Raw genomic sequence first — 18671 nt, 5'->3', positions numbered from 1 at the left:
CCATATCATGGCACAACATGAACATTCAAAGTAGACAATATACTACAAGAGCATCAGGTGTGAGAGTTTACTTAAGTCCAGTTGCTTTCTACTCCAGAATGGGGTTAAAAATAATTTTGGAAAAAGTATAGGAAAGCTGCATCAAACTGCTCTTGGCAGGAGCAATTTATTGTTCTAGAAGTATTCATTGATTAGAAATGTGCCATCTTTCAATTCTTATAATATACTTGCAAACCTCACAAAAATCTGTTGTCTGATAGCTTGAAAAACTTACAGTAGCTGCATGGATCTACAGTATAAGTTATAGACCTGTTATTTAATAAATCCAAAGTCTGAGAGGCACCTCACAGAACACAAGAAACATTCTCTGTCATGATGAACTTACAATTTAAGTAGTCAAAGAAAAAAATTGTGGAAAAGGGCAGCAACATATTAGCAAAGTGACATTAGGTTCATGTGCGGTGGTTGCATAATTTTTTCTCTGGTGTTTTTTAAAATAAGATACATGCCTCCTCTACTCCTCCTTTCCTGCTGACCTTTCCCCTCATTGTTACCTGAAGAGTTCCCACTACGCCCATTACTAACATCCATCCCACTCCCAGAAAAGGCAGAGTGTGAGTTAACAGGAAAACACTCAACCAATCAAAATAGTTAAACTACCCCAGTAAACAGTTCCAAACTTTGATGGATACTGTGGTAAAAACTGACAGTTTGACACACACAATGCCCCATGAAAACTGCAGTGTATGAAAGGTCACAGCGCTTCAAACCCATGCAATCAAAAATAAAATTAAATATGGAGCAGACCATACAAACCACAGACTTTTTAAACAGATACCCTGCTCATTACTAGACAAATATTCTTTTCAGAAACACATTCCTTGGTATCTTTAATACAGTACAATCTAATCAATGTGCTTTCTTTAGCATTCCATTAGTGACTATCGGTGCAGTATTATAGTCTCAATACAGTTATTCCTATTGTAACTCATTAAGTTTCATCATCATAACACTCAGTATAGAGAAAAGGTGCAAGTTTCTGTTTTTGGAAACATGGATCAATGGGACTGACTACCTGTGCAAGTAAGGAGTGCAGGATTATATGTAGCAAACCTTTCAAGATCAAAGAAGCAGTGTGTCTCCTCCCCACCACAACCCCAATGCCTTTATATATTTTTCTGGTTCAAGAACCTAACAAATTTCAGATGTTCGTTCACGAAAGAAGAATATTTTAATGATGTAAGATGAATCGAAATTAAACCAAAACCCTTTGTCTGAACCTCACTCCACAAACATTTCATGTTCAAATTGCTCTCTGTGTAACGAATCTGACCTAGAATCCAGAGTTTGAATGTGTTTAACCATTCACATTTGGATCTGAATTTGGCATCTTGGGCCAATCTGCAGTTGTCATGATGATCAGAATAGTAATAATTAATAAAACCTATTATGTGGTATAGGTAAGCAGATTGCACCCTGATCCAGCAGGAAAATGTGCCTCTGTTGCTTACATTTGAGAAAACCAAGTGTTTTGCAATTGAAATTAAATGTGTCCCATTCATTTTGTGTGATGCATTTCTTTAAAAAGACTGGTCAGTTGAATTCCAGTAAACAGTTTACAACAGTAAACAAATGATGTTGATAATTTTACTGTATAATTTGCAGTGTTGGAAATACAGCAAATGCCCCTTCAGCAAAGTCTGCATCAAAAGAAAGGGCCTCCCTTTAAAATATATTTCACAATCAGAAATATTTTCTGCAATCCTTGGTTTATGGCAGGAGTTTTACACCAGGTGATCTACCATTGTTGCAGATTATAAATTAGCTACAACTAATGGGAAAATTCATCATGACAGTCCATTAAGAAAGCGATCTCTTTTGGTCAGTTTTTAGTCCATAATCTTAAATCATGAATTTTCTTTATTCACAATGAACTACAACAATCCTTAAAGAATACTTTGTCAAGGCTCCTGTCTAAATGGGGCATGAATTATAGTAAAGCCATCCCAAATCACACTTCAGATTATAAATTTCTTCCCATCTTAAATAAAATGACTCAGAAGAAGGAACGTGATTCAGTGGTATTTTACTGACTTCAAATCTGAGTTATAGCTATGTAACTGCCACTTAGTTAACAAAGCACATTAATAGAGAAAAAGTGAAAAGGGAGCATAATGGCTGATGTGCTTCATCACAAATACAGCAGAAAGAAATATAAACACATATATGTAATGATAAAATATTACCAAAAACACAAGGCAATAGAGCTTTTATTTAAAAATTGCTGAGGAACAAAACTGTTATTTGATATGACCTGCCAGTCTGATTTAAACCCCAGCCCAAAACAATATAAGAATACTATATATTGCATCACCTATGAATTTTATGAGCAGGAAAGATTTCTTAGTAAATTTATACCTCAGTGCAAATTTTAGTTGCTCTAGTCGTCTATCAGATTTTTTCTCTGGCCTTGAAGTGTTCAATGAATCATGCACATAATGAATATGATCCTGGGGTTAAACTTTCTTCAAACTAAATTGTTAATCTGACATAATGAATAAAGATAAACCAGTTCACCTTGTGCTGGAGTTAATAAGGCAATTATCTAACCACAGAGAAAATATTATGTTTAAAAATGACAGTGTTATCTTTGGACATAAGGTCCTGGTGCTGGCTTTTGTTGGCACCTGCTCTTGACTGCATTTATCTTCTCTGAAAATGAAGGCAAGTCCATCAATGTATAGTATTAAATAGGGTCTAAAATAAGGATTAACTAATCTCTGTGTTATACATAGTAATAACACTCAATATAAAATTAGATTTTGATTCAGATTTTAATGGAATGGTAATGAGGGTTTTTAAAAAACAAATTATACATGCATGATGGAGGGTCTAATAAGATTGTATACTTTATTTTGGTGTTTGTATATCTCAGAAATATCATGACTTTTGCAGAGTAATTCTGTTTATTTTAGGAGAATTAATTTAACACCCCATGTAAAGTCAAGAGTGCTAATTTTAAACCAACCATTTTAAAAAAACATTCCCGATAAGTGGAAGGGTGTTCTGACATTAAAGACACACAGCAGGAGAGGCTGCTTCCTCTCTCAGTGAGACAAGGTGGTGAGGTAATATCTTTGATTGACCAACTTATGTTGGTGAGAGAGATAATCTTTGGAGCATAGATAAAATACGTTCACAATTAAACTCCTTGTTTACTTTTGGAGTTTAATAAAAAGGGGCATTATCATTAAATATTTTATATTGTAGTAGTACCTAAGGCCACAACCAGGTTAGGTCCCATTGTGTGAAGCCATATAATATACAACCATATAATAAATGACAGCTCCTGTCCCCAAAAGTGTACAGTCTAATGCCCTGGAACCTTGCACACTATTTAGCTGCGATATGAATACAAACAAATGATTGCAAACCACATCTAATATATACTTTAGCAGTGGCAGGACGGCAATTAATGTCATGGAGAAGCATTACTGCATTGACTCGAGCTAAAAATTATTGATGTTTGAAATTTGTTATGAACAGCAAATCTTAAGACTGATGATAAACTAGAAATAGATGATAGATATTTTTTGTGTGAGCCACTTGCCACATCTCTCTAGTTGTCTTCATATGTACTGTTGCAAATATGAGACAGTTGTAATGGAAATTAGAATTGGAGAAGACATACTATTCCCAATGGTTATGAATAGGCCTCAACTACTTCCCCATTGTTGTTCCTTAGCCTTGGATATGTGTATATATATACCTGCGATCTGATTTCTGTTCCTTACATCTGAAAAAGTGGGTTACAGCCCACGAAAGCTTATGCCTGCAGAAATTAAATTTGTTAGTCTTTAAAGTGCTATAGGACTCTCGGTTTTTTTGCTGTATACAGACTAACACGGCTACCCCCCTGGAACTATTCCCTATAGTTTATTTTGTAGTGCTTTATCCAGACCATGTTCAATAAATAATTATAGAAATTAACATTGCATAATCTGGGAATGTTTGATCACATAAGGATTAAATGATGCATGTTTGGTCTGAGGGCTTTATTGGTGATCTGTTAGAGAATTATTAATACTTACTCTGGGCCAAATTCAGGCTGCAGAATCCTACTCAGACCTAAGGAGAGGAAGCATTGCCAGTCCTGAAGCATATACACTATACAGCTGTCAAAAGTCCTCCAACCACACAATTAATAAAGCACGCTGTGCTAGAAGCAGCATAGTGTAGTGGAATCAGAATTGGGAGTGAGTAACAAATACATTCTAAGTCTGATTCTAACACTGATCTGCTGATTGCCTTAGGGAATTCAGTCTACCTGATCCTCAGTTTACCCATCTACAACCTAAGAATAATACTATTTATAACTATCTTGGCAGATTTTTTTTTTTTTTTTATAATTTCAGTAGGTAATGTAAATTTTAAAGAATTTTTTCCTATTATTTAGTATTTAAATTTTCACAGTTGCACAAAATTACAGATTTTAAGCATTTTTTATTTTGATTGATTTAAACTTTCAGAAATGTGGGAAATTATGGGGGTGTCAGACAATAATTATTTAATGACAGTGGACATTGAGATTCAAAAAGTTAAAAAACTTTAAAACACAAATTGTCAACATTACATCTAAATATACAAAATAAATATTCTTAAAAGATATTAAAAAGATAAAGATAACAAAAGATGTTACCTCATCTACCTTATCCTTCAATCAATGTCTAGTAAGTTCTCAAGCAGCATTTTTCTTACTTTGCCTATCTGTAAATTTCAATTGTTAGCAATGGAATTTTTTCCCCTCTTGGTTTGTATGTGTTGTGTGAAATCAATATTTACAGATAAAAATCTAATCCTTCCAAGTCTATTTATAACATCTAAGTGGTATAGTGAGGATCATTTAATGCTTGTTCAGCACATTAAATATATAAAGTACTAGATACATGCTAATTACCATTAATAATAAAACCCTTGTGACTGGAAGTGGGAGAAAGGAGAGGATTCTATATCATCTTGTTTTTCCTTTTTTGGGGTGTAGGGGAGAGGAAGACATGTTAGGCTCCCCGGTTACTGACTCCCCTTTATTTTTCTCCTTACTCCAAAGCAACTCTGTAGTGTTACTGCAGCCATAGATCACAAAGCAGAGAGCAAGGGGGACTATCAGCTGCGCAAAGCTGGGGGAGAAGGGAAATTTTCTACCTCCTGTTCCATACAACGGGAGCACAACCTCACTTCCCCCTTCTTTTGGCCTGATGGAAAGCCAGGTTTCACCATTCCAGCCCCTTTAGAAGGCCTCACAATTTGGACATTTTTGTAGTTATCCAGGCCTGAGTTTCTTCAGGGCAAAAGGCAACAGAAGCCTATAGATCCATGAATTGACAATGAGTTGCTAAGGAAATAATTGAAAGATCCTTACTACAGGGACACACACACAGAGGTAATGTCAGGAAGGATAGTGCTAAAGAGACTCAGAGAGAGAAAATGCTTCTAAAAATTAAGGACACAGATATTGAAGAAATCACTGCAAGATCTGTCCTGCCTTATCACACACATAGGAAATGACTGCAGTCATAATTCTGCCTTGACAAACACAGACGCGTACAGGAGATAATAGAGAGCACACTGAAGCTTTGACATGCATATAAGAAGTAACTAAACTACATGATCAATGCTATTTCAGCGTACATATATGAGATGACAGCAAGAACCATGCTGCCTTGATAAACACAAGCAGTACAGGAGATGACTTGATTGGACACAGAAACACACAATACACAACTAGATGATGGGTGGCTGGGTCACTGCTGCATATACAGAAGTATACATAAAGGAGTTGAAGAATGTCATGTTCAATTCATGCAAAGATTCCACAAACTAGAGTTTGCAATATGAATCCGTAGTTCCACTTTGCAAACCTTGAACCCTATTTTTTTAGTTGTGTTAACTATCTTGACCCAAATAAAGTCACCAAAACTTAATATACCATTTATTACAAGAGCCACAATTAAATTCAAGTGTATAAATAAACCTAGCAACCTATTCATTTCTTTACATTACATCATGCTATGAAATAACTCTTTCAAAACAACATACATGACTGTTGTTCACTATAAAAAGAAATGTTTTGATCACCTGAAGGCTAGGCTATGTATCTTTTTTAGTGCATTGCCCTTAGTTCATAAAATGAAATTTTCTTCCTAGTTTTGCATGATAATGTTTTTTTCTCTATGGGTGTAGTTCTAGTTCTCTGACTTTCAGGCACCCTGCATGGAAAACAACAAATGGCTTTCTAATTAAAAGCATTGTGTGAAATAACTATTACATGTTTCAAAGTATTGGGCCTTTATATCAGACCTCTGCTCTGTGTTTTCAGACAGCATCAATGCAATGGACATATGAGATCAATGGGCTGCCTCCACAGACCACACCACCTACTGCGTCAGCAAAAATAGTTTCTACTAGTGGTTACATGAGGTCAGCCACAGTTCGACAGCGCAACTTTTTACGTGAAAATATGAAGCTAATTGCCACTGGCGTATCCTCCCCTGTCAAAGGGGCACCTCTGGTTTTAAGAACAAAATAAAAATGTATTTGTCTTTACTTAACTTACCTTCTGTAGAAATCATTTGTGAAATGAATTATGAAGAGCAAAAGAGGACTTATTTTAAAATTATTCATAGTTTCTTGATATTTTAAAACAAATCCTGCTTTTCTGGTGGCAGTGGGGAACTCAATGTATTTCTTTCTTTCAATATTATTATTATTCTTTCAATATTATTTATTTGTTTGGTAGCACACATACAGTAAAAAATGAAAGAGGGTTTCTGGTGAATACTCCCTCATATCACTGTAGCTTTAAGATAGTCATTTCTCAACCAGATGTAAGAACTTTACTTATAAAATTAATGTGTCTTTGACTAGGTTTGAAGGGTTTTTCTGTTATAAGATTAGCTTAAGTTTATCTTAAATTTGTGTTTCTATTAATGTTAAAATAGATGCAAATTATATTTTTTCACTGGAAAATATAAAAGGGTTTTAGATTTGTACCTAGAGGTTTTTAAATATAAATATATCATACAAATTGCTTTATAGCATAACAGTGAGTTTTTTTAATTAGGGCAAAATTGAGTTGAAAAAAAGTTAAGGTTTGGGGCTTTGGGCTAATGCTGGACTTACCAAAGCATTTCAGTTTTAGTAAGGTTTTAATAGGGGACACTAAAGTTTTGCAAATAGTGACTGCTCTGTCAGTCATGCAGCACTATATCCATACCAAATGAAAAAGTCATCCTCTGATTTCTTTCAAGATAAAGCACTTACATGGAGTTTTCAGCACTCTGATAACATTAAAGTGGTTCACACAGCATATGGCCTTAGCCTTTTTTTTTTTTTCCAGTTCTAGTGCTTTGGAAAATGTAGAGTATTTCTCTAAATTTAAATCTCCCTGCACAGTACAAGCACAGAATCCTGATAGCCATCCATTCTGAAATGTTTCAAAAACTTAGATTATTATACACAAGCACAAGTAGGAAGGTGGAGGAGGAAAGGGAAGAAAGAGAGGTAAAAAATTATATAAAACTTATCTCAGATTGTTAAGCAAACTTTCCACACCTCCATTCAAAACATATTGTACTAATTCTAAAATCAAAAAGCCATGAAAAATTAGTGAGGATGGCTGTTCAGATTTTATTTACTTTATAAAGCAGTAAGTATTAAATTAGAACGGTCAGTCTTGCTGTACTTCCATGTACAGTCAAGAGTGATTAGTTAAAGAGCGAAATGGTGCTGTGGTGTGCAGGTTGTCTTGGTTGTAATGTGGGAGATGAGGTCCATGTAGTCTTGGTTTGAAAGGAACAAATTGGCAAGTCACTTCGATTCTTCAAGGGCTTTCTTTATTCATATGCAATATCAAGACATTTTTATTCTTAATAGACTACAAATTGTAACTATTCCCTTGTTTTCAATAGCGTGATGTATAGAATACATACTGATGAGGCAAATGTAAGTGTTTTATTGGCACATATATGAGATGACCATCTTTACCCATGACTGGTGAATCCATGAATGATTTATGTAGGTCAATGCAAAAAAGCACCAATAAAATCATTTTACCACAATGTGCTGAATGTGTTTTGTTTATGCTACATATATTACAGAAATGCTATTTTGAAAAATGTTTAGACTGTTACATAATAGTTATTACTACTTTTTTAATTCCTCGGTCTTACATACAATGGGCCTGATTCTGACCTGATACCAGTATAAAATCAAGAGTAACTCCATTGAAGTCACATAAGCATAGACTAGAATCTGGCCCTGTGAATTCAAATGTAGAGATAGAACAAGAGAAATCAGTACTGCTAAAATGTATCTAAAATAGGGTTTTTTTAATTTATAAAGATGTTGCAGTTGTGAGGTACAATATCTTATGAGCTGCCAGGCCTAGAGGTGTTGCTATATCTCATGTGGAAAGCTAAAATCTGTCTCCCTGATAAGATGAAGCAAGAATATCTTAGGCTGGGAGAGATTGGAATTTAAATTTGCCATTGGTTCAGACTGATTATTGGTCTTTTTCAAAGCCTGCTTTTAACTGAACAAAACTTTTTTTTTAAATGACAGCTGTTTGCAAAATACTTAATGTGTATGAACATTTGGTAATCCTGTTAGAGATGGATTAGTGGGCAAAGTGCAGATGAGGTTTAAAAAAAAAGTGAAAATAAATGCAGTTCACTCCAGGATTGCAGAACAAAAGGAATTTATTCCATGATTATTTTGTCCAAGTGTGGTGGTTATCTAACAGGTCCAATCTGTAGCATATGCCATAAGCACCATCATACACACCCACATACCACAAGGATGCACAATGAAAGGTATTCCTTTCAATGCTCTGTGTAATAAAAATTATATGTAGTAGATGTCCTCATGGCTATGTTCTATACAGTGTTTCAATTTAATACATTTTGTACTTAGACTAAAATTTCCGTCCTGGGATTCTTAATTTAGATTACAGATTTTCTACATATTCAAATTCACTCACAGGTTATACACAATCAGCCACATGCACTTTTGGATGTTACTTGTCATAGTATCTAACAGAGTGAAAGAGCTGGGGCCAACTTTTTTTGTGACAGATAGATAATTTGTATTCTGGTAGCATCCACAGTGTGCTAGATACATATATGTAGATCCCACTGATTATGTATTGTCTGTTGCTATATTAATAATGAGTTTCCTTACACTTCTTGGCTTCATGTTTTCTATATCCAGCAGTGATGAGATAAAAATTAGCTTTTGGTAATAAAAAGGGACTACTGTCCTCTCTTTATAATAAAAAAATGTGAAGCCAATAGTTTTTACAAATGTCCCATTACTGTACAAAGGAATCCCTGGAAAGGGTTCCAGAAAGTTTTCTGGGTAGATCAACTTTATTCGTTAGAAACTCTCTCTAAAGAATTTCACCAGGCCAACTTGGCTTTATCATTGTAAAGGTTGTTAAAAGGAAGCTGGCTCCTGAACTGAAACTCAAAAAAATGCTGCTTCCGCTGGGAGAGCCTGACCCAAAGCCATTAGACCTACCACTGTACATATCAGCTGGATGTGATTGGATTTGAGAGTTGTCCCACAACACTGTAAGAATACAACTAAACTTTTGGAGCTAGACAGCCCCAAAGAGCAATGGCTGCTGTCGGGATTCAGGGAGAAGAAAAGAAGTCCTCAAGAACTATCTCTGTTATAAGATAATGATAGAAACTGATTATTTGTCCTGAAAGGAGACCTACAAGTAGAAAAGAGTTCTTTCCAAAGAGTTCTTTCTAAGAGGGAGGAACACAGCGTCTCTCAGCTCCTTGATACTGTTACAACAACAATCAGAGTGACAACTCCAAACTCTTCAATAATCCCTCTGCCCACGATAAGCAAGTAGCGCAATGGGTCTGCAGAAGAGAGGACAGGATAAAGTGCTTTGCTTTGGCTGTCATTCTTTTCTCATCTTCAACTCTCCTTTAAAAGGACAAGAGAGTGAAAGGAGAAATATCTTACTCAGAACGCTATCTTAATAGATATATATGTATATATAATGATTCAGTCTATGCCGGGGGGAAATATGTGTTTATTGGAAATTGTAAGAAACATTTGATCACTCAATACCATTAAAAACTCTTTACATTCAAAATCTAATGGTTAAAAAGCAGGCAGTGTGATCACACTGCTTAAAGGGGGGGGCGAAAGGGGGATTTGGCTGACTGGCTGAATGACGGGAATAGTGCTTTTTGGTTGGGGGAAGAAGAAAGAGGTCAAACTGCTGCAAAAGGGGACAAGGGGTGACACTGACTCATTCCCTGGAATCCAGATGGGTGGAAGGCTTAAAAGGGGCAGCCCATGCAGCAAAGCCCTCTTTCACATGGAGCAGGCTGATTGCAGGTACTCCATAGGGAAGGTATACATTGACCAGATAAATTGATTGGTAAATAACTTAAAAAGGAGGTGTTGGTTAAAGGAACAGAACAAGGTGGGGATAGGGTTTGGGTTTCCTATGATTGGTACAGTAGTGAGCCAATCCCCCTTTCTTCTAGCCCACCTTAACCCTCCTACGAGGGGGATGGATGATAAAGTCCCAGCAATGGATTGGCTGGGGGACCTGGATTGAAAAAGAGGGGGCTGGCAGAAGCCCCACAGGAAGTTATTAAATTAACATGAGGTTACCTGCACCGTACATTTTATCTGCTGGGTAGTCCCAGAATCTAATAATAAAGTTGCGTCCTGACTGAAACCTTGTGAAATATCTCCTATCCTTCTTTCAGTAAAGCCGGACAATAATTCTCATTAACAAAAGCACTTCCCTTAAATCACCCATAACCTAAATGAACAATTCAGATAGTATTCTGCTACCAGGGGAGATCAAAAGAAAAGTCTCACTACTAAATATTTATACCTTAAATGAAGACCCTTCCAATATTGTAAAGGAAACAGCTAATTCGTGTCGCAACTCAATATGCCATCAAACACAAGAAGATTTAAATGGAACACCAAATTCTACCACAGGCCAGACATTTCACACTCTTTCACAAGATAAGGCCTCTGAAAGATTCAATGACCCAGTGAAGGTACTTGGATTAACAGATGCCTGGAAAAATCATCATCCCAAAATCAAAGCCTACATTTGCTTCTCCATCACAAAATATACTCTGAAATAGTTCTTGTTTCTCAAGCAGACATACTGTAAAGCTTAGACTGTAAGATTCTCCCGTCTGTTCTCTCAAATCATTACAGCCCCCATCACCATAGTATCTGCACACCTTTCCACATTCCACACCAGCAAATCCTAAATCTTATACCAAATTATGACAATTTAGTAGCTCTTTTCTAATTGACCAACAATTTATAGAGTCAGGGTGGGTGTGGTATCTTTTATTGAACTAACTTCAGTTGTTGAGAGTTGATTCAATAACAGACGTTACCTCACCCACTTTGTTTCTCCAATATCCTGGGACCAACATAGCTACCACAACAATTCATAGGAAGACATGAAAGATGTCTCCCTCCCACGAGACATAGTTAAGCTTACCTAAGCACTGGTATAAAGGGTGCTACACTGACAGAAGAATTCCTCCTTTGACCTAGCTACTGCCTCTCGAGGAGGTGAATTAAACTACATTGACCGAAAAACCCCTTCTGTTGCCATAGCATCTACAGTACAGCAACAGAGCTGAAGCACTTTTAGTATAGCTGTATCCTACATAGACTGACTCACCTGGGTGTGCCTGCTACTTGTTTACAAGTTGCTTTATTACACCAAATTCTAGTTTGACTAACTAGTAACAATGGACTTAATTTTACTGGCCTGGTCTATACGTACCGACAAATTCGGCAGCAGTCAACAGGAGTTACGCAAGCTTGACTTACGTTGACTTCCTAAAGTCTGCTCTGTGCATTGTCTCCACTACACTGTGCTGATGGGAAATGAGTACCCGTCGATGCAGTGTTATGTTTTTTTCGGAGGTGGTTTTACTGAATTGACTTCCGGATAGATTGAGCAGGTCTTCACTTCTGCTCAATCGATCCAGATAAATCGATCTGACGGTGGCGAATTTGCTGCCATCACTGAAGACGTACCCTCTGTGTTAGAAGGCTTTTCTGTGCCTTCCTGTAATTATACTATTCCTTTACTATATGTTTTAAAAAACCCTCAAAAGCAAGAGAGGCTGTAGTTATTTCATGTGTGGATGCATTTATAATTATTCTGATGCTGTGGAAGGAACTAGTGAAGCTGATGCTGCTGCTTACTGCCTATTGGCTCTGTGTGGCATCTTGGTTGATAGGAATACAAAGAAATTATACTGCAAGCACTGTACAATTACACTGCTGTCTTGAGAGGTAAAAAGCAGGGATGAAATTCTTTGGTGTCCTGATGAGCTCTGCCTTGCACAGGATCAAGCAAGAGGAATCGGACAAGGATGTCCCTGAGGCATTTTTATATCCTGCATCCTGTCCCCTCCTCCCTGCCATCTCCACCCCCGATTATGAGGCCAGGTTGGAATCAGGTCAGTAACGGCATAACTTAGAGCGGCCTGCAAGTTGTTCTCTCTTACACCCAACTGCCCACAGTCCTAAGGGACTGTTCTGGCAGCTAGGGCTCACACCGCAAGTAAAAAGCTGGATGCAAGGAGTTATAGCACGAAAATTGCAATACAGTAACATTCAGATCCAAATTCAGCCACCCTTATTGAGACAAAACTGCCACACAGTTCAGCACAAATTTTGCTGGGATAAGGAGATTTGAAGAGATAAATAATGCCTAATGGGGGAGGATCAGGGAAAGAGCACACTGGGGCATGGGTCCACAAAGAACTCTCTTTCAAGGCAGCCAGGGAAGGTATTATTCTGAGACAGGTCTTTGGGATCCAAGCCGGATTTGCAGAGAACATAATGCTGAGCCAACAATGTTCCGGCTTGATTGAAATGACACGGCAGCAGCCAAATCCGTACCTTTTAAAAAAATTTTCATCACAAGCATGAACTATCTTGAAAATGATAACTTTGCTTTTTCACTTGCATAGAGTAAGCAACAAAACTAAAAAAACCCAACCCCAAATATGTAAATAGGACCCGAAGAGACAGGCCTAACATACAGAGTAAAAAAGATAAACTCCATTGTTTTGCCTTGGTATTTAACTGCCTGCAAGAGATTTAATACTTGTATTTCTCCCTGCAGAGACTTCTCGCTCTAGAATAAATGACTGAACAGTGTCTTACTGCTGACACAGATCACAGTTTGTTGCTAATGGAATGTTAACTGCTTTTTAAATAACTTTGAATAAATCTGCTGATCCATAAAAGATTCATCTAAAAGGAATCCAATTCATCTCCTGCCTCTGCCATTTCCACTGACGTGAAACATATTCTTCCATATTTTACCTTCTTTCAGTCACTGTACCACTGATGGGACACCTGGCTTGTAACAGGATATTTTAATTGGGAGACCATGGCACATAAATAACACAGCAAGGTCACAGTGTGACGGGCAGATGCTATCTAGAAAGAGTGAAGGAGAGGGAGGGGTAATCTTTCAAGCATGTTCCCTGGTGCAATAGTTCTCTGCATTTTGCCAAGCATCCGGATTCTGATTTCTGGGATCGGAAAAGAAAGATGGAGTGAGAATGAAATAGAGAAGGCAATGTTTCTAAATGCCTGTCCTCCGCTGTTGTCCAGAATTAGCATGAACAGATAGGGCTAGATTCACAAAGAAACTTAGGCATGGTGACAATGAGCATTGCCACACCTAACAGTTAGGTGCCTGGAAAATCACTGGGATTCACAAAGCCCTGCACAATGCATGTGGAGTGACAGGTGCCTCAGAATAAGATTCAGAAAAAAATGGCATTCTGGGTGGTTCCTTGCCTAAGACAGCCAATGACTCTGTAGCCTGGTAGTTAGAACACGCACACAGAAGACTCAGATCCAGTCCCCCTGTTTTTTTTAATTTAAAAAAGAAATTATGTATCTACAATCAAACAGCTTCAACAGGAGAGGCCAAGAGGGCCCCACATCAGAATAGCCAATAGCACAGTGGCCAGGCCCTGAGAGGTTGTAGATCACTCTTCAAATCCCTTCTTCCCCTGAGGTGGAGGGTGGGGGGACTTGAATTAGGGGTCTCCCAGATGAGGAGTACCATCAGCGCTAGGCTAAAAGTTATGAGGGAGGTGGTCAAACTCCTTCTCGCTCACTCCATTTAATATAAGCTTCTCTATAGGGTAGAGAATCCGGTAGACCAGCTCAGAACACCCCTTCAAGATTGGGTCCCAAAGGTTAGTTAGGCAGAGGAACATCTATCTTCCCACTGTTCGTGAATTGTTCTTGGGCATAGGCGTCTGGATGCCTGGCATGGGGCTGCAGTGCGAATGTTCAGAGGCAGAAAAGGCATCTAGAGAAGTTTCATTGCAAAAATATAAGTGCTGAGGGAACTCATGTTGCAAAAATTGAGGGCTGTGAATGAGTTTAGGTTCTTACAGGATTTGGCAGCAGCTGAGCAGTTTTGTGACCCCCAGGGGGGCCTGATTCTGGGATTTAGATTCCTATATAGGTGCCTAAATCCTTTGGGATTAATCCAATCCTGTGATGGGGTAGACTAGGCCTCGAGGCCTTCTGCTGGAGGCATCAGGGTCTGCCACACCCATGCCAGGAAAGGAGCAGTGAAGCTAAATCCTCTGAGAGGCCTACAGAGACTGCACACGAAGCAACCAATCAGGAGGAAGCTGCAAAGGGCTAGCTAATCAGAGAGGCTGCAGGGAGCAGGGCCATATAAAAAGGAGATGCAGAGCCAGAGACAGCAGTTCCTTGCTGGAGTCAGAGGAGTGCAGCAGCTGGTGCTCCTGGCAGGCCAAAGGGAACTGCAGCACCATGAACAGCTCAGTGTTGGCAGGGACCAGAGGAAGGAGAAAGAGCTCCTGGTTGTCTGCTGGGCCTAAACCTAGAAGAGCCCTGAGCTAAGGCTGAGTTGAAGGGTTCCATGAAAAAGCGGAACCGCGCCGCCGAAATTAAGAGAAATCACGCGCCGCCGAACAGCTGATGGCACTGGGGAAAACTGTGCCGCCGAAAACAGCCTACACCGCGCCGCCGAAAAGGGGAAAATTTCCCGGACTTGTCGGCGGAGGGTATGGCATGGCTGCGCAAGGGTTCCGCGGCGAAATATAATTGAGAAACACTGCCCTAGAATATTACAACTGCCTGTATCCTGCACAGGTAGCTGGAGTTGACATGCACATAGCTGAAGCAAAGCTCTGGGAAGTGCTGATTTGTGTACCTTGAAATGTAAAATAAATACACAGCTGCTGAGCTGGTGCACTTGAAAATTCAAGATGAATGTGTGGGTGGTCAGATCTGTGCTTGGAAATTCAAAGCGAATATGTGGGTGGCAAGAAGAATATATAAATGTATTAATTATTAGTATGTGCATTTTGTAACGCATATAGGGATAGCACTGACTCAGCATTCTAACATTGTTCATGGCATACGCCATCAGTTATGATCAAAAGCCAAACATCTGATAGTATGATGATTCTCTGAGTCACTGAGCTAAATGACAGTTTGACAGTTACAGGTTCTTGCAGATTCAGTCTGTAGTCTACATTATTTTCTTGCTTAATGCTAAAATTCTGTCCCTTTTAAAAAAAATAAATGCAACCTTAAGCGTAGCTACTTAATTACTTGAGGTCAGCGGTGCTGGTGGGCCACACCGGGACAAAATTATTTATAGAGACAGACTATTAGCCCACTCTACAGTATCCTGACTTCAGAACTGGAAAGTCTGATTATCCAGTTGAGGAAGCTGGTCTTATGATGGGAGGAGTCCAAGTTGGAATGGAAGGGAGAGAAACCCTATTCCAATAGAAGAAACTAATGATTCTTTCTACACTGAGAAGGTGATTCCAGGCCTGGAGATTACCATAGAGAGACATATATAGGTTATGGTAAATGGTCATTAAATCATTAAAAATATCAATAATTGGGGGTGCAGTGACTCAGAGTTGTTTGGTGAGTTGCCTAATGAGTGTGAAGGCGGCAGAACTCACAAGACAAACTCACTGAATGCCACAGAGGAGTCAGTGGTGGGTGAGGTACATATTGGTACCAATGACACAGACAGGTATAAGAGAGGTCCTGGAAACTAAATTTAATCTAGTCTCTCCCCATGCCATATTGCCACAGTTGAGATCAGCAGGGCACTCAAGTTGTAGCCCTCTTGGTGTGGTGAGGGCTGCTCGTAGACCTTTTCGATTAGGGCCCCATGGCTTTGGAATTTTGATCCTCCTGGGTCCAAAATAGCCTGAATCTGATGGCCTTCATAGCATGTGGCAAAGGTTGTCTTTTTTCCCCAGGCATTTGTAAAAGGGGAGAGTCGCGTTTCAGTTGCTTGGCCTACTGGTGGCAGGTTATCTTAAATTATTCAGCTGGCCTTGTGATGTATTTTTAAGTAATATCAAGGGTGCCTTGAGGGTCTGGATAGGTGCCCTTCTTAGGATTTCTTTAAATCTCCTAAATGTATTTATAATAATTGCCACACACACTGAACTAGAAACTATAAAATCTCCCTATGTCAATGCAAAAGATTAACATAAAAATAGGTGCATCAGAATGCCTAAGTAACAGTGAAGAGTACCTTCAGACTGGTGTGTGGTTAATACCTGGCTGGAAACTACTCGGGAAAGAGAGAATAGGCCTTAGAAATAATGGAATAACACTGTATCCTAAAAAGATTCCATACGTCTAGCCAGGTAGCATTTTGAGTGGAGAGGACCACAGAGTCAAATTTCTATGGATATAAATCCAATTCCCAAGAATACAAGCATATTAATAATAAATGAATATAAATAAGCATATTAACAAGCATAACTAACAGCTGCTGGATCAGGAAAAGGATATTGAGTGCACAGTGCTGAGGAACATCAAGAGGCAAATAAGTCTAATAAAGCAGTAATAATGAGTAACTTCGACTAGCCACATATAAACTAGTCAATCTTTTTACAAACTTCTGGTTGTACCGATAGGCCCCTGTAATCAAGATTCCATAGTGCTGGCTGCTTTCTTTTTAACATGTATTAAAAAGAAAGTCCTTGCCTGAGGAGTTTACAATTTAAGTAATGTCACATCAGGATGATGTTCAATTTCTTGACATCCTAAATAACTGGTTCTATAAAAAGTAGCTCAGGAACCCAGAAAAGGGGAGGCTATTGTAAACTAGTCTAAAGTAACATACAGAATTAAATACTGTCAAACTACTAAGAGAGTAATGACCACAATATAAGTTAAGCCATGATGTCTCAAATGTGTATTATTGCACTACAAATAAGAGCTGTGTTGCAGGTTAGGAGAAGCAGCAGAGCTACCTAGATCCATTTATAAAGGCTACCCATATTAAATGGCACCAAACAGTGCTAATCATGTCTCAGTAATACCTAGCTGTTATGTAGCACTTTTCATCAGTAGATCTCAAAGCACTTTACCAAGAAGGTCAGCTTCATTATCCCCATTTTACAGATTGAAAACTGAGGCACAGAGAAACGCAACTTGCCCAAACTTACCCTGTAAGGCCAGTGGCAGAGCCAGAAGTAGAACTCTGATATCCTGAGTCCCTGTCCAGTGCTCTGTTCACTAGACCAAACTACCTTCCTCCTAGTGCATCCAAAAACTTTATTAAAATGTTAGATGTAGCTAAACATTTTGGTGGTCACTAAATCTATCATATATATCATTTGGGGATCCTTCAGGATGGAGGATACAAAATATATTGGGGGTGCATGGGGCTGTATCCTGGAATACTGTGATTCAGAGCCTTAGGGGTCATATCAGATCACTAATTAAACGTGTGCTCCCAGCGCAATACCATAGCTAAGAGGGCTCTAGTGATCCTTGGATGTACACACAGAAGAACACTGAGTTAGAGTAAGGAGATGTTATAACATTTGCATATGGCATTAGTGAAACCGTTACTGAAATCCTGTGTCCCATTCTGGTGCCCATACTTCAAAACAGATGTTCAAAAATTGAAAAGAATTCAGAAAAAAAGCTAAAAAACTATTCAGAGGTGTGGAAAACATGTTTTACAGTGACAGACTTAAGAAGCTCAATCTATTTAGTTTATTAGAAAAGATTAAGAAATAACTTGATCACGATCTATAAGATCTTCTTCTTTGATTCCTGTCTATCAGCTCAACTATGACGACATGGCTGAAGTCTATCCGCCATTTTCCTTCTTGTACCAGTTTCACTACTTCATTCATCTTTAAATACCTCCATGGGGAACAGAAATTTGACAATAGAGGACTATTTAATCTAGCAGAAAAAGATACAACAAGACCCAATGGTTGAAAGTTGAAGCTAGACAAATTGAGACTAGAAATAAGACACACACTTTTAACAGTAAGGATAATTAACCACTGGTACAACTTACCCAGGGATGTGACTTAATCATATGAAGTCTTTAAACCAAGACTAGATATCTTCCTAAAAGGAATCCTGTAGTTCAAACAGAAGTTATGGATTTGATCCATAAATTACTAGGCGAAGTCCTATGACCTGTGTTATGCAGGAGGTCAGACTAGATGATCATAATGGTCCCTTCTGGTCTTAAAACTTATGATATATGAATAATAATATATAATAATATTTATTATACA

General features: G+C 38.3%; 1 protein-coding gene across 1 annotated transcript in view; it reads left to right on the top strand.

Moving 5' to 3' along the window:
• LOC137150973 (cilia- and flagella-associated protein 47-like) overlaps positions 1-8117 on the top strand; it is a 286880-nt gene extending 278763 nt beyond the window's left edge. The window contains exon 20 of the mRNA XM_067545102.1: positions 6377-8117. Within this exon, the coding sequence (XP_067401203.1) occupies positions 6377-6586 (210 nt within the window). The 3' untranslated portion in view covers positions 6587-8117. The remainder of the gene's footprint in view (positions 1-6376) is intronic.
• The last annotated feature ends 10554 nt before the right edge of the window (positions 8118-18671 follow it).

The sequence above is a fragment of the Emydura macquarii genome, unplaced genomic scaffold, assembly GCF_026122565.2.
Source record: "Emydura macquarii macquarii isolate MOO-44397 ecotype Brisbane River unplaced genomic scaffold, CSIRO-AGI_Emac_v2 contig_1043, whole genome shotgun sequence".
In the NCBI taxonomy this organism is placed as follows: Eukaryota; Metazoa; Chordata; order Testudines; family Chelidae; genus Emydura; species Emydura macquarii.
Note: the sequence above shows the minus strand (reverse complement) of the source record. Positions and strands in the feature narration are given on the sequence as shown.